Here is a 13,141-nt window from a genome sequence, read left to right on the forward strand (position 1 = left end):
TTTTATGGATGACGTCCGCGCGCGCATTGATTTTGGCCTGTTCCTAGAAAAAAAAACAAGAAACTCCGCTTCCTGTAGCTATAAGTATAACCAAAGAGTGACGACAGTGCCGCAATTTTATGCTTTGTTTATGCAAGCCTGCAAAAATGTGATGAAAGAAACAGGACAGGACGACAACTGTTATTCCACCTGATTTATTGCTGTTTTCATGATGAATAAAAGATTTCTTGCTTGTTGCACTGTGTCGCCTCATTCAATTTGTGTCCTTAAACATTTGTCGTCTCTTAGTATATTTCTAATCTAGGCATCTTGTTTTTTATGGCCCTTCTTGTTTTTTTTCGCCCTCTCGCTTTAGATTTAGGGTCTCCAAAGGACGTCATCCATAAAATTTACTTGGTGTGGCCTAATCGGAAAACACTGTCAGTTATAAAAACGAGAAAAACTGTCCTTAGAAGAGTCTGATGTGGAGGCTAAGTCATGATTATTCTCCGGCGCCTCCAAATAGTGACATCATGGGAGTCTAATGCGCAGGCGCCCCAGGCGTGCTACCCCAGCCCCTGTACCCATCAGTTGTGACCATAACACGCCGTATTGTGTTGCGTGTTCCACCGCTTACCCACCTATATTTAGCCTCATCCTATCATTTCTGATACTAAAAGAATCCCGACAGCGGCGATCTCGCGGCCCCTAGCAGCCTGACCGGTACAGAAATCTGTCCAGCGGGCTGGGGAAGAGGGTATGGCGGGGAGCAGGGAGTGAGCGAGGCCGGGAGGAACACAGAACATCCTTCGGCCGGGCGCGGACGCGTCACTCCCGCCCACTAGAGACTGGTGCGACCATACGATTACAAGGTGCGGCATATCTTACTGTTTCTAACGTACTCTGCATCAAGATTCGTAGTGTATTTCAAACGAGCAGTGTATGCGTATGTGTGTATACGTATATCCCGTTGTATATCTCGTAGTCTGATATTGTAAAAATACGAGGGGTTCGCGTTTTGCTTTGTGTGTTAGCGATGTCAAATTATATTCACGGATTGGTCTTTGGGAAGGGTGTGTGTTACGTTAGCCTTGTCAAATTATGGAAAATCCCAGCACCAGCCGTAGCTGTCATGTCATCGCTTTTAAAACGGAATATTCGTGGTACAAACAACCTCTTGTCATGTATTCTAATGAAGCAAGCATTAATACGTGTGAAACCTGTTGTGGTTATCACTGTAGGATGTTAAATGCGGAAACTGTAGTGCTAGGAGTTAGAAATGTAACAAGAAAGTGTGTCGATATACTAGAGGAAGCGATATAGTAAAGGGTGTAGACCAGTGCGTATGACGAAATACATGCATTACATGCACATCGTCAGACAAAGGGAACCACGGCGGTTGTTGGTTGCGTAACGGTCGGCTGCCCACGCCCTGAGCCGCCGTCAGTACAGAACAAAGAGCACGTCGCGTGTACGGCACGCTTACCCCCCATTCACACCGACCCGACAACAAGGGGCGAGGACGGATTATCTTTATGAACTGTGTTTATAGACCAACACTCACGACAACACCCTTTGTTCCCACAGCGCTGCTATGACCAGTGAAACCTAACACGACGAAAACCTGGGTCAGATTTTCCACGGTTGTCTCGGTAAGTAATGTGGTATTTTATTATCTTCCTGTATACATGTTGTTTTTTTTTCAGTCACGTAATTTCCTTGTTGAGCTGAACTAGATATTGGTGATTGTCCTTTGTTCTTTGTATGACAAAAAGGGTTATGAATCATGCAAAGATGTTGTGGGTTTGGGTGGTGGCCATGTAGGGCGTACGGCCTGGCTCGCGTGAGCTCCAACTATTTCTTTCCCCGGGCTATATACCAGATTGGTATATTTACATATATTTGGACACGCTGATACGGTGTTATCAGATGTATTGGTTTACTGTGTTGTGTTTGTTGTCATCTTACGTCACTAGAAATTCTTTGGTTAGTCTCAGATGGTTCTGAAGAGAGGGGGAGGGGCGTGCATCTGTCGGGGTTTGGTCCCCAAACGCACGGCCAGGGCACAGCTTTTGAATGAAGCGATTGTTTCGGTTTTCCATGGGACGCCCGTATCTTATGCATAAGACGGCATTCCTCCCCCAAATGTCCCCCGAAAGGGGTCACCTCGTCTGTATGACTTATACATCTATCGCCATATGGCGATACACTTGCCTTATGTTGTAACGTATATTATATATATTTTGGCTAGGCAGAAAAATTGTCATCGTAAAAGGCATTGATGGCCATATTTGTGAATATTTTGGGCCGGGGTCAGAAATTGTTGTGATTTAAAAGGTTGCAAAGATTTTGTCGGATTTGGCAACGTGTCATACAATACGCGGAAAAAATTCTTAAATATGGAATACCCATCTTAGCTGTCAAGAAATAATTGGGCCCCCTTCAACGCAACAAAAACAAATATTTCGCCATTCAAATAAACAAAGCACAAGTGGTTCATATATTTTTTGCTGTCAAATATCTATTGAAATATGATATCAATCGTCATTTTTCGTCCTTTTTCTTATTTTTTTCTAATATTTGGTGTGTGTGTTTTGTTATGAAACTGAAAGATAAATTTATCTAGTCCTACAGTAAAATTTGAATCCCTATATACCGTAAAACCAACCTGCCCAATTTTATGTCCCAGTTCCTAAAAGCTTTGGTTAAATTTTACGACCCGCCGTAATTTGGTCAAATTGTGTGAAATCAACAGTTGCGGTTTTAGGGCGCCATGTTCTTTATTACGCCTCGCGACGACAAAACGCCGTCTGGTCTTACGGGGGAATTGCGACCTCGTTTGTCTTTCCGAAAGCCATCGTCTTCCTAGTGTTTCGTTATCAGGCTTCGGGATCATTGTCCGGAAAATGGATTGGGAATCCAATCCTAGCGCCGGGATTTAGAGGGATTGTCCATTGTTGATGGAAAGGTTTTTGTACCAGATGGTTATAGATTATCGGAGGGGAAAGGAGTCTAATCCTGTGAAAGGAAAATAATCAAACGACATTGATAGTCCGTACGTATACACCTGCGAATGGGGCCACCATTTTTGTTACCCCGTAATCTATCTTCACAGCGGGGAGAATATTAGAATCTCTGCGGGTATTTTTCCGTTTTCGGACCTTTGTTCCTTATTTGCAGTCGTCACATCTCTGCATGTTTCCAGAGTGTAATAGGGGCCGACCCCTGGTGGCGAATTCGCCTAACTAGTTGAACGGTAATTCCCTAAGGTAGCTGCCGAACAGTCGCAGATGTCATCGCGTGGCAGTTTCTCTCTCTCACGTAGCAAACTGAGTGTTTCAATTTGTGTTCTCTTTTGTTTCTAGACGTTTGAAGCGGATTGGCGGCTGAGTCACCCCCGGCAGCAGGCGCAGAATTAGTCTAGAGGCTGTGGTTCGAGAAGCAGGCTTCAGGGATGTCTCAAAACGCCAACAAGAACGCCAACGCCTCCTCATCCTCGGGCTTCGAACTCCCGAAGGTGGACGTGCACAGCCACTACCTCATCGTGCGGGAGGTGGGGAGGGGAACCTACGGGAGAGTCGACCTCGCCATCCACAAGGAAACGGGCACCAAACTAGCGCTCAAGTCCGTGCCAAAGCGAACCACCAGACTCCGTGATTTCTACCGAGAATTCACGCTCAGTCAGTACCTCTCGGCACACCCGTTTATCATCACCACCTATGACGTCGCTTTCCAGACAAAACATTACTTTATCTTTGGACAGGAGTATTCGGCAGTCGGGGACTTGTTCGAGGCGATCCCGCCACAGGAGGGCTTGCCTGAGGAGACCGCCAAACTGTGCGTACAACAGATCGGGTCGGCGCTAGAGTTCATGCACGCGAAGGGACTGGTACACCGGGACGTCAAGCCGGAGAACATTCTGCTCTTTGACCGAGATTGTCGGCGGGTGAAGCTGATGGATTTTGGCATGACGAGGAAGTGCGGCACGCATGTGAAAAAGATCAGCGGCACGATACCCTACACCCCTCCCGAGATTTGCCAGGCCGCCCACAACGACGGCTTCTACGTGGAGACCAGCGCGGATGTCTGGGCGTTTGGCGTGCTCATTTTCTGCATGCTCACCGGGAACTTCCCGTGGGAGAACGCGGAGGATAGGGACTGCTACTTCACGGAGTTCGTCGGCTGGCAGAAGCGGACCACCAGCGGGATGCCCTCGCAGTGGAAGAAGTTCACCCCCCGCCTCATGAAGTTCTTCCGCAAGTCGCTGGAAATCAAGCCGGAGAAGCGCTGTCAAATCAGGGAGGTGTACAAGTACATCCACTACGACTGGCTGCTACCGCCTCTCAACGGAAACCGGTGGGTACCCATGACGTCACCAACAGAGACAGGTAGCACGAGCACAGCAATAACTGATGACGTGGTGCAGCCATGCGCAGTAGAGGTCCTGTTATGAAGAAGTAAAGGATCACGGGAAGAATAAAAAAAATGGCGGTCAAAAAAGTCTACTCTTCGCCTGAAAGAATACGAGTATAGCTCTATAAAAGTGTGCAAAACCGTTTTGCACCACCCGATAGGACAATAGATCATTAACTACGGGGAAGAGCTTAACTAAACTGAGAATGTAGCCCGTAAACAGAGAAGCCAAACCAGAAGAGTTCTGTCTGTATGTGCTTCCAGCGCTAAGGTGTGTTACACAATTCAGTTGTCCTCAGTGCGGAACAGAAAATAATCTTCTATGTCCGTTAGACCATAGGCTTGACACGTGTATGTTCATCTGTGGTCACAGTACGAAATCTGTGCAGTGATTGGTTGTTGAGGATCACGTGAGACTACATTTTAGTTGTCATGTCAGTATAGTAGGGCCACAACATGGGCGTTTTGTATGTGGCGAAGGTCAGATAATTTGGCGATGACAAAAAGTATTCTATCAAGCCGACTGAGACGTTAGCTTTAGGGGGAGGGGAATTATACACATTTTTGGATGGAGTACAAGTACTTACAAAATCGTCCATGTACAGAACAGAGGACTGGCATGCCGAGTTGAAAAATCTACAGGGTAGATGCGAAAATGGAATTAGTACAAATCATAAAGTCCCACCACGCAACAACCATCCTCCACGGTAGCTTTCAAAACCACCTTATCTAAAATGACTGTATGTCGAGAGCCAATCTCCAAGCCCACAGCGTAAATTACTTTGAGCTATTATTAGAAACCAACACGTCATCCTCCAGTGGCAACTAATTGTCTCCTCACGACGACTGTCGATTTCTAATTCACGACATGGCCCCAATTACTTCAGGGCGTGGTTACATTTCCAGAACGGCGCCATGTAAAAGTTTCAGGGACACATTTGACAGATCGGCTTATTTCCTTCGACATACGAGGTTGGAATGCAAAGCAAGTCTTCATCTCAAAATAGATTAGGAATGAAACAGAGGTTGTTGCTTCTATTAGTACTGTACCCCCTCCTTCAAAATGGTAGATTCCGTGTTGCATGCTGTTTTCTGTATAATAATTGTGTTCGTAACGGAAGATGTAAAAGCAATGCTGATTGGTCTATGTTGGGGTAAAGAAGAAATTGATATTTTCTCTTGAAAAACGGTAAAGCGGATAAAGACTATGCTAATGACTTCGTCTATTGCCATAACATGACAGGGTACGTCACTAAGGAATTGTATGGCATAGACTTACAATTAACAATGTGACACGAATGTGGTATAAAAGACGTCGGTATATGAAAAAAAAAGTATTGAAAGGTAAAAGATCCAGTGTTACTCGAAAGAAACAAAGTTGCAACTAAGTTATTTCGTGATATTAAATATCACGTAAAAAAAGAATACTTATGACAATGATGGAAGAAACAGAATTATACATTGTGATTGTACACGAGTAAGGTAGAAGAAATAGAGCAGTCTTATTGGCCGGAATAGTTACAAAGTACAATTTACAGCCGTGTACTTTTGTATTTCTTAAAAAGAAGTAACTTGGTCGTCAAGTATCGTTCCCCAGTGATAGCTGCCCTTGTACAGGTCAACATTTGTCCGATATTTTTGGTAGTTCCTGTAAACTTTGTGACGGCCAAAAAAAACACCCAAGCTCACTTTTAGACCAAACTGTACATACGATAACCGAACCAATAAAATGTCCTGGATTACAAATATTATTGTTGTTGTTTTCCTTGTATCTTTAATGATAGAATGTAAACTTGCAAGACAGCGCATTTTTAACCCACACACAGAGAGCATTTGCTTGAGTAAAAATTTTGTTTACTAGTATATTCTTACCTGGATGTCTGACTCTAACTTTCATCGACGTTGAAAGATTACGTGAGTAAAAAATGTTGCAGCGTGAAAAGGTTTCCGTTTTCTTTTATACTAGTTTTCTTTTATACTGGTAGGTAAGGTTCTAAAGCCAGCCTGTACTTTGTTAGATACGCCACGAAGTAAAGTTCTCATCCTTATTGATCAGTCTGTCATTATTTATGACTTCCGTAACTGTTTGAAAATAGTGCGTGACATCAAATGATCTGTACATTTTCAGTCCACTCCACCATTATCGATTGCATTCGCTTTGCAATCTAACTCAAAGATTATTATAGTGCAAGGAAAGTGCACGTGCAAGTAACTAGAGTATTCTTAAGCTTTGTCAATGGAGAATAGGAAACTAAATCTCATATGAATCATGAATACATCATTGTCTCAAATGTTCTGAGGAACTAGAAGAACTCGCGCGCGTACTTGACCTTCAAATCACCAGCCTAGACAGGAAACATGGCCGCCTTCCTGCATGGAACCCTCCAGTGACTCAATGTCTACTAGCGGGATTTTGTCTACCGTCTCTTGGGCATGACACTGACATCTGGCAAACCACCAATAATACAGACGATAAGCCGAAAGCTTTTAACGACAAGCCGCTACTAGGTTTAACCCTTGACCTTCAGGAGGAGTGGGTGACCTTGACCTCTTAGTGTACGTACATTTCCTCCTGCGGCCCCTAACTAGTACAGCTGGTATTTGGTTTCACCAACACGCCCTAAACTGCCATGAACCCTAATCCAGATAATGTATTGCCTAATTTTCAACTCTCATTCTGACTACACCCACCCATGAAAATGCACATATCTCGCCCCATAAAATAGTCAGTTATTCCTTACAAGAATGATACAACGCACAACAATGTGGGTCGTGTCTATCGTTTTGTGTACGTATATGGTACTCAACACTTTATTTGCAATATTCTTTGCATGTAAATTACTGGCATTACTTTCTACAACGAAAATGGAAGGAGACAATTAATTTATTCCCACGAATATTCAAAATTACCATATACATGTAAACCTATTCAGCAATGTTCACACAGAGTAAGTGCAGTGGACGCTGAAATTGCGTGCAGTAAATATAAAGTGACTCAAAGCGTACTGCACAGTACAAATGGTTTATGACTACAGTCTGGCTCAATACCCGTTGAGTGAATAGATGAAAAGCTTCTAGTGCGTAAAGCTCTGAACAAAAGGCTTTAGAAAGAAATTATTTATCCACATTTGTACCGTTAGGACGTTTAATTAAAAAAAAAACCATCAACATCTGATGTTAATAAGTATTTTTTCCGGAGTAGATATTGGTCAATGTTTTGTATGCCATCGCTATGTACATTCAATACTAATTGTTTTTCCAAGATTTTAGTCATAAAGCCAAGCCGGATGGTTTACTGGTATCTGCCTAACAAATTTCACTCAGCGTAGCAGCTACACCACCTATCCTTCCAAAGATGAACTGCAGCTAATGAAGGTCGCTAGCCTTCATGCAGTATTACCTTCGTGTTTTCACGAAAACAGTCCTGAAGCAAGCAAGGTGAATTACCTATACACAAGTTGACATAAAAAGATTGTTGATCAAAGGTGAATTTTATACTTAATGCTAATGTATTCTTAGTACAGTTCTATCAATGTCATATTTTAAATATAAACAAATGCGTCAATCATCAGCATTAAACTTTGCATCATTGTATTGCTACAAGTAGTAGTCACAGCACAGTTATGTTGATTATATCACAGCGCCTTTTCCAGACAACGGAGAGCTCACATTCCTTGGTGGTCAGACGGTTTTGATGAAGTAAAATTTTTGAAGCAGGCTGTGATAGAACCAACCACCTAGATCTTAAAAATAGCTACGTTTTGCAGCAAACATGTCTAACTATCCCAGGAACACCACCTCCTGAAATGACTTGCGATCGTATGACGATCATAGGATGATTGTAAGACGATCGTACGACGAGGTCACCGTGCCCTAGTTTCGTCTGTTCTCACTTGAGGTGAAACATTTTCATCAGGACGGTTGTATGCACATCGTTTGGTTCATAGTGTCGAATGGTCTTCCTGACTGCCTCCGAGACGTTTGCTGGCATCTTTTGTCTCTTCTTTAAGACATATGCCCACTCTCGCCACCCCATCTTCAGCTTTAGACACAGCCTCGGATCTATGTCGAGCTCGTCGTGCCAAGCTGTTCGTGCAATTGTCAAGATGCCAGCCTCCTCGTTAACGTCCCAAGTCAGAACAGTCTTCTTCTTTGTTTCATTCTTTGTACGTGAATCTGTCGTGGTGTTCACTGGTACTTTTATGATTGCTTTGGTACAATAAGTAGTCATTGACTGAAGCACGTTTTCAAAATGGCGCACTTCTTGGTGAAAGTCGTCGTCTTCTTCTTGAATCTTCTGCCAAAGAGTCGCGTTGAAGTAGTCGTAGAGCTGATAATCCACATTGCTCCATTGACGATGTAGCCCTACGAGTGTTGCATTGTCTGTTTTTGGTTTGTGATATTTCCGTAGATTTTTGGGTTCTACGTTGTAAAGAATATCTTTCAAGGTCCAACACATCATACGCCGGAGCAATACGAGGGATTCAGTATAATGTTCCAAAATAAGAACCAAATCTAGTTCTCGAGACAGCTTTTGGATGAACTCATCAACAGACGGTTGGTCGTCAGAAAGTCCCAGAGGAAAGCCGAGGTCGTACGCCATGAAATTCCTTGCGTGGGTAAACGGGGAACGTCTTGCCATGATGAACGGGGTGTGGAAAGTCTCGGGATGTTCAAGAAACGATGCCACAAAAATCTGGTCCTGTCAACCCGTACGCGTGAAATTGTTTGCCCAGTCCGTACCAGTTGAAGACAGAGCGAAGTTGGTCTAAAGGATGCCTCAGTATAGAGATATACACAGTGTCAGGAGGCATGAGATGGTCCAACAACGGCCTATGGTAAACTGTGTGATCGACTAGCACGTTGTAAGTACCATCCGCAGATGGTATGAAGTCTTCCTGTTTCAAGAAGTTGGGCCAGCTGACGTCAGTTTTGAGAACTGGTAGAACGAAAGTCAGGTTGTGTTCGCAGCCGAAGCGTTGGAAAATACAGGTTGTTGTTGTGCTTCCTGCTTTGTGTACTTTCACGAACATGAAGTTTTGCTTCAGGTCACATATTTCTTTACCGTGTTTGCTCGAAAATCTCCTGTTAATGGAATAAATTATAAAGGTTACATTTAGTTTCAATAATTGATGCATGACGCATACTTAAAATTATATCGTAGGTCGGTATCATTTTTCTATGATATTTTTTTATCATAATTACGTTGTCATCATCATTGTTATGTTTAGTATCAGTAATTGCTAAATGTTGCGAGATGAATATATTTTCATTAAACATGTTGAAAGTTGATCTAGATGGTCTCTGAGACGTAACGGCAATCGTCTTGAAAATAAAACGATATCTTGCATTGACTAAACCACTAGCGCATCACCTGTTGGACATCTTATGAAGTGGTCTTCTGTTTGAAAGAGTAAGGCCATCCTTATACATGGTTGCGAAGAAGTAACTGAAGCCCATATAGACGAACAAAGCCACAAACACATAGCTGTACGGTGTTGAAGTCATTCTTGTTGTGTGGGGCATCTTGTCTCAACAATGTACAAACCTACGAAGTAAAGAGATACGCCAGATACATGGTTACATTACGTTTTGTGACTGAATATCGCATATGTACTAGTATACTTATATTAGATTTAAAAGAGACAACAAACGGAACATTTCAGACGTTCGGGAGTGTTTTGGGTTTTTGAACTTTGTGCAGATATGATATTATGTCATTTGCTTGATTTATGAGGATGCATTTTTCTAGTTCAATAGATGGTTATAGAGAATGACTAGGCATTATAAACGTCGGGCGGGTCATTAACCTAAGTGGGCGTCGCTGCAAGACAGACGAAAAACGGTCGACTATGCATGGTGTACAAAATGACTAATAAACTGGAAAAAGAAGTATCATAGAGTGGAACTCGTTGCCGCCAAGCACAGTTGGGGCATCATCATTAGAACGCTTTAAACAACTTCTGCAGTTAAATGTGCAAAATGTGTGTGATAGAGCGTTGTGCGTTACGCCCCGAAAGGCGGTCATACCGGCTGTACCGATATCGATATAGGTTCGTGCTATACATACATCAACACAACAGCAACGTTAAATTGCCCGTGAAATGCCTTTTGTTTGCTGAAGGGCCATTTAGTCTGTCAATACAATCATCATCATATTTCAACCTTTCCACACCTGTAAAATGGCGTACAATGACAAAGGGCTCAAACTAGTACAGATGCCATTGTTGGTCCCTCGTGATTTAGGGTTTTATCACCTTAGCTTAACGCCGTTTCTTTGACCGTTCCTTTGTTCCTTCTTTTATTTATGGGAAGGAAAGTCCCTCGATTATGATACACCACCATGTTAACATAATTATTTCTAAGCAAATGTAGCGTCAATTTTCCCTCCGAATACCAAACAATGCTTATGTTTTTAGCAATTTCTACTTAATGTATCACATTTGGGTATGACTAGTCGTATAAAGAGGGATCCCTCAATTATTTATGACTGACAGTAAGCTAAATTTAAAGTTACCAAACTATACTATGTAGCCAGAAAAAGAACACATACTTAGGTTTCTGGCCAGAGCTCACTAGGATAAAAATAGGGGTGTGGACTCACCAAACAGGCAACCCCCACTTGACGTGTCTTTTCGTACCAAAGCTAGCTACTCATTTTTGCCCGAGTCGAGTTGAGTCGAATTGAAGATGCTTATCCAGGCCTGCTTGGGTTCGGACACAGAACATTTGGCTGGAACAAAAGTTTTGGCTGGAACAAAAGTTTTGGCTGTCACGCCACAACGTAACTGTCTTTATCGGCTATAGGGCACGCACATCGCCAGTACTGGCTCGTACGAGGGATTAATCCGCAAGTTTGCGCACGTTTTTGCACGTACGGCGGGTTGTGCCTTCGCTTTTTGAGGCACCTGTTAAGCTGCGTATGACGAAAAGCAGAAGTCATTTACCTTTTGCGAAGCCTTCAAATGTGGTCGTGGTCGATGTGTCTTTCTCGTGCTGAGTCGAAGTCAACGTTTACAATTCACAATTAATCTCAAATGTTTGAATCGATGTTAATTATCATCAAAGTAAGGCTACGTGTTATGCCAAGCACCAACATATGGAACAGTCACACCAATGTCTACATTCTGAACATGGACGCAGTGACACCATACCGTCCCTCGAGGATTTTGCCTTTTGTTCGCAGTGCAAATCGGTCAACAGGACAATTTTGACAACGCCTTAGCACTACTAGAATTGCGTATAAATGAAACAGGGCTTAAAAGAGTAGTAACACCGCTGTTGCCCTAACAAAGGTTTTTTTTGTGAGTTCGTCACCTTAGCTAAGCTGTATGATAAGATTTCTTTAACCGTTTCTTTATGGTGTATGTAGAAAGAAACGTTTCTTGATCACGGCACATGTTCACCATGTTTACACATTGCTTTTAAGCAATTTCAACCTCCAACTTCAAAGTCGCAGAACACAGTATTAATGGGCGACCCCGGGGGTCTATGACGCGGTATTAATTGCGTCTGCCAAGAGCAGAAAACGTATATTTTACCAACCTTCAAAATGCAGTCATTCGCGGTGAGAAAACTGTGATGTGTTTCTTTCTCTCATACCGACATCTGTGTGTCCAAGCCGACCACTTAACGGTGAACAGTAGAACGAGAAATGACCTTAAGGGACCAGTTATAAGGTATAATATGATGTTTGTAATGTCCTGTTACTAAAAATAGTGTTGGGTCAACACAAATAAAATTTTGAAACAGTGATCCTTATCTTTGTAAACTTTGCGCCTTTCAACAATGACGTAAATCAAGATAATAATTACGTTTTTATGAGTTAACGTACATGTACTAATAAATCAAAAAGTAAAGCACTGATTTTCCGCACACCGCTGGCTTATACCAATATCAAAAGCAATATCAAACAGGCTGTGACATGATCAACCACCCTCTTAGAGGCAAACATTGTATGTACACATGTACAAGACAGCTTAGGTTTGCGGGAAACTTGTATGAATATCCTACGGACACCCCGAACATGATTTGCAATCGTACGAAAATGGTGCGACGGTCGTACGATGTATATATTGCGATCACACAGCGAACGTATACGACAAATCGTACGGCGGTCGTATACGACAAATGTAACCGGGCCCTGATTTCATACAGTCTTACTTGAGGTGAAAAATTTTCATCAGGACGGTTTTATACACATCTTTTGGTTCAGGATATTGAACTGTCCTTCTGACTTCGTCCGAGACGTTTGCTGGCATTTTGTGTTTCTTCTTTAAGACATAGGCCCACTCTAGCCACCCCATCTTCAGCTTTAGACACAGCCTCGGATCTATGTCGAGGTCGTCGTGCCAAGCTGTTCGTGCAATTGTCAAGATGCCAGCCTCCTCGTTAACATCCCAAGTCAGAACAGTCTTCTTGTTTGTTTCATTCTTTGTACTTGAATCTGTCCCGTTAATTGTTGCTGTTACTGCCGTGGTGTTCACTGGTACTTTTATGATTGCTTTGGTACAATAAGTAGTCATTGACTGAAGCACGTTTTCAAAATGGCGCACTTCTTGGTGAAAGTCGTCGTCTTCTTGTTGAATCTTCTGCCAAAGAGTCGCGTTGAAGTAGTCGTAGAGCTGATAATCCACATTGCTCCATTGACGATGTAGCCCTACGAGTGTTGCATTGTCTGTTTTCGGTTTGTGATATTTCCGTAGATTTTTGGGTTCGACGTTGTAAAGAATATCTTTCAAGGTCCAAC

The 13,141-nt window shown here is 42.8% G+C and overlaps 1 protein-coding gene and 1 pseudogene across 1 annotated transcript; one reads left to right on the forward strand and one right to left on the reverse strand.

Moving 5' to 3' along the window:
* Nucleotides 1–563: 563 nt before the first annotated feature.
* LOC109483377 (serine/threonine-protein kinase SBK1-like) lies at nucleotides 564–4,471 on the forward strand. The gene is made up of 3 exons (XM_019786381.1): nucleotides 564–851; nucleotides 1,567–1,631; nucleotides 3,345–4,471. Exon 3 carries the CDS (start codon nucleotides 3,434–3,436, stop codon nucleotides 4,430–4,432), a length of 999 nt encoding a protein of 332 aa, XP_019641940.1. The 5' UTR covers nucleotides 564–851; nucleotides 1,567–1,631; nucleotides 3,345–3,433; the 3' UTR covers nucleotides 4,433–4,471.
* Nucleotides 4,472–8,907: 4,436 nt separating this feature from the next.
* On the reverse strand, nucleotides 8,908–9,825 carry LOC109483317 (annotated as a pseudogene).
* Between the last annotated feature and the right edge of the window lie 3,316 nt (nucleotides 9,826–13,141).

Source organism: Branchiostoma belcheri, unplaced genomic scaffold (genome assembly GCF_001625305.1).
Source record: "Branchiostoma belcheri isolate BF01 breed outbred unplaced genomic scaffold, Haploidv18h27 scaffold64, whole genome shotgun sequence".
NCBI classification, from domain to species: Eukaryota; Metazoa; Chordata; class Leptocardii; order Amphioxiformes; family Branchiostomatidae; genus Branchiostoma; species Branchiostoma belcheri.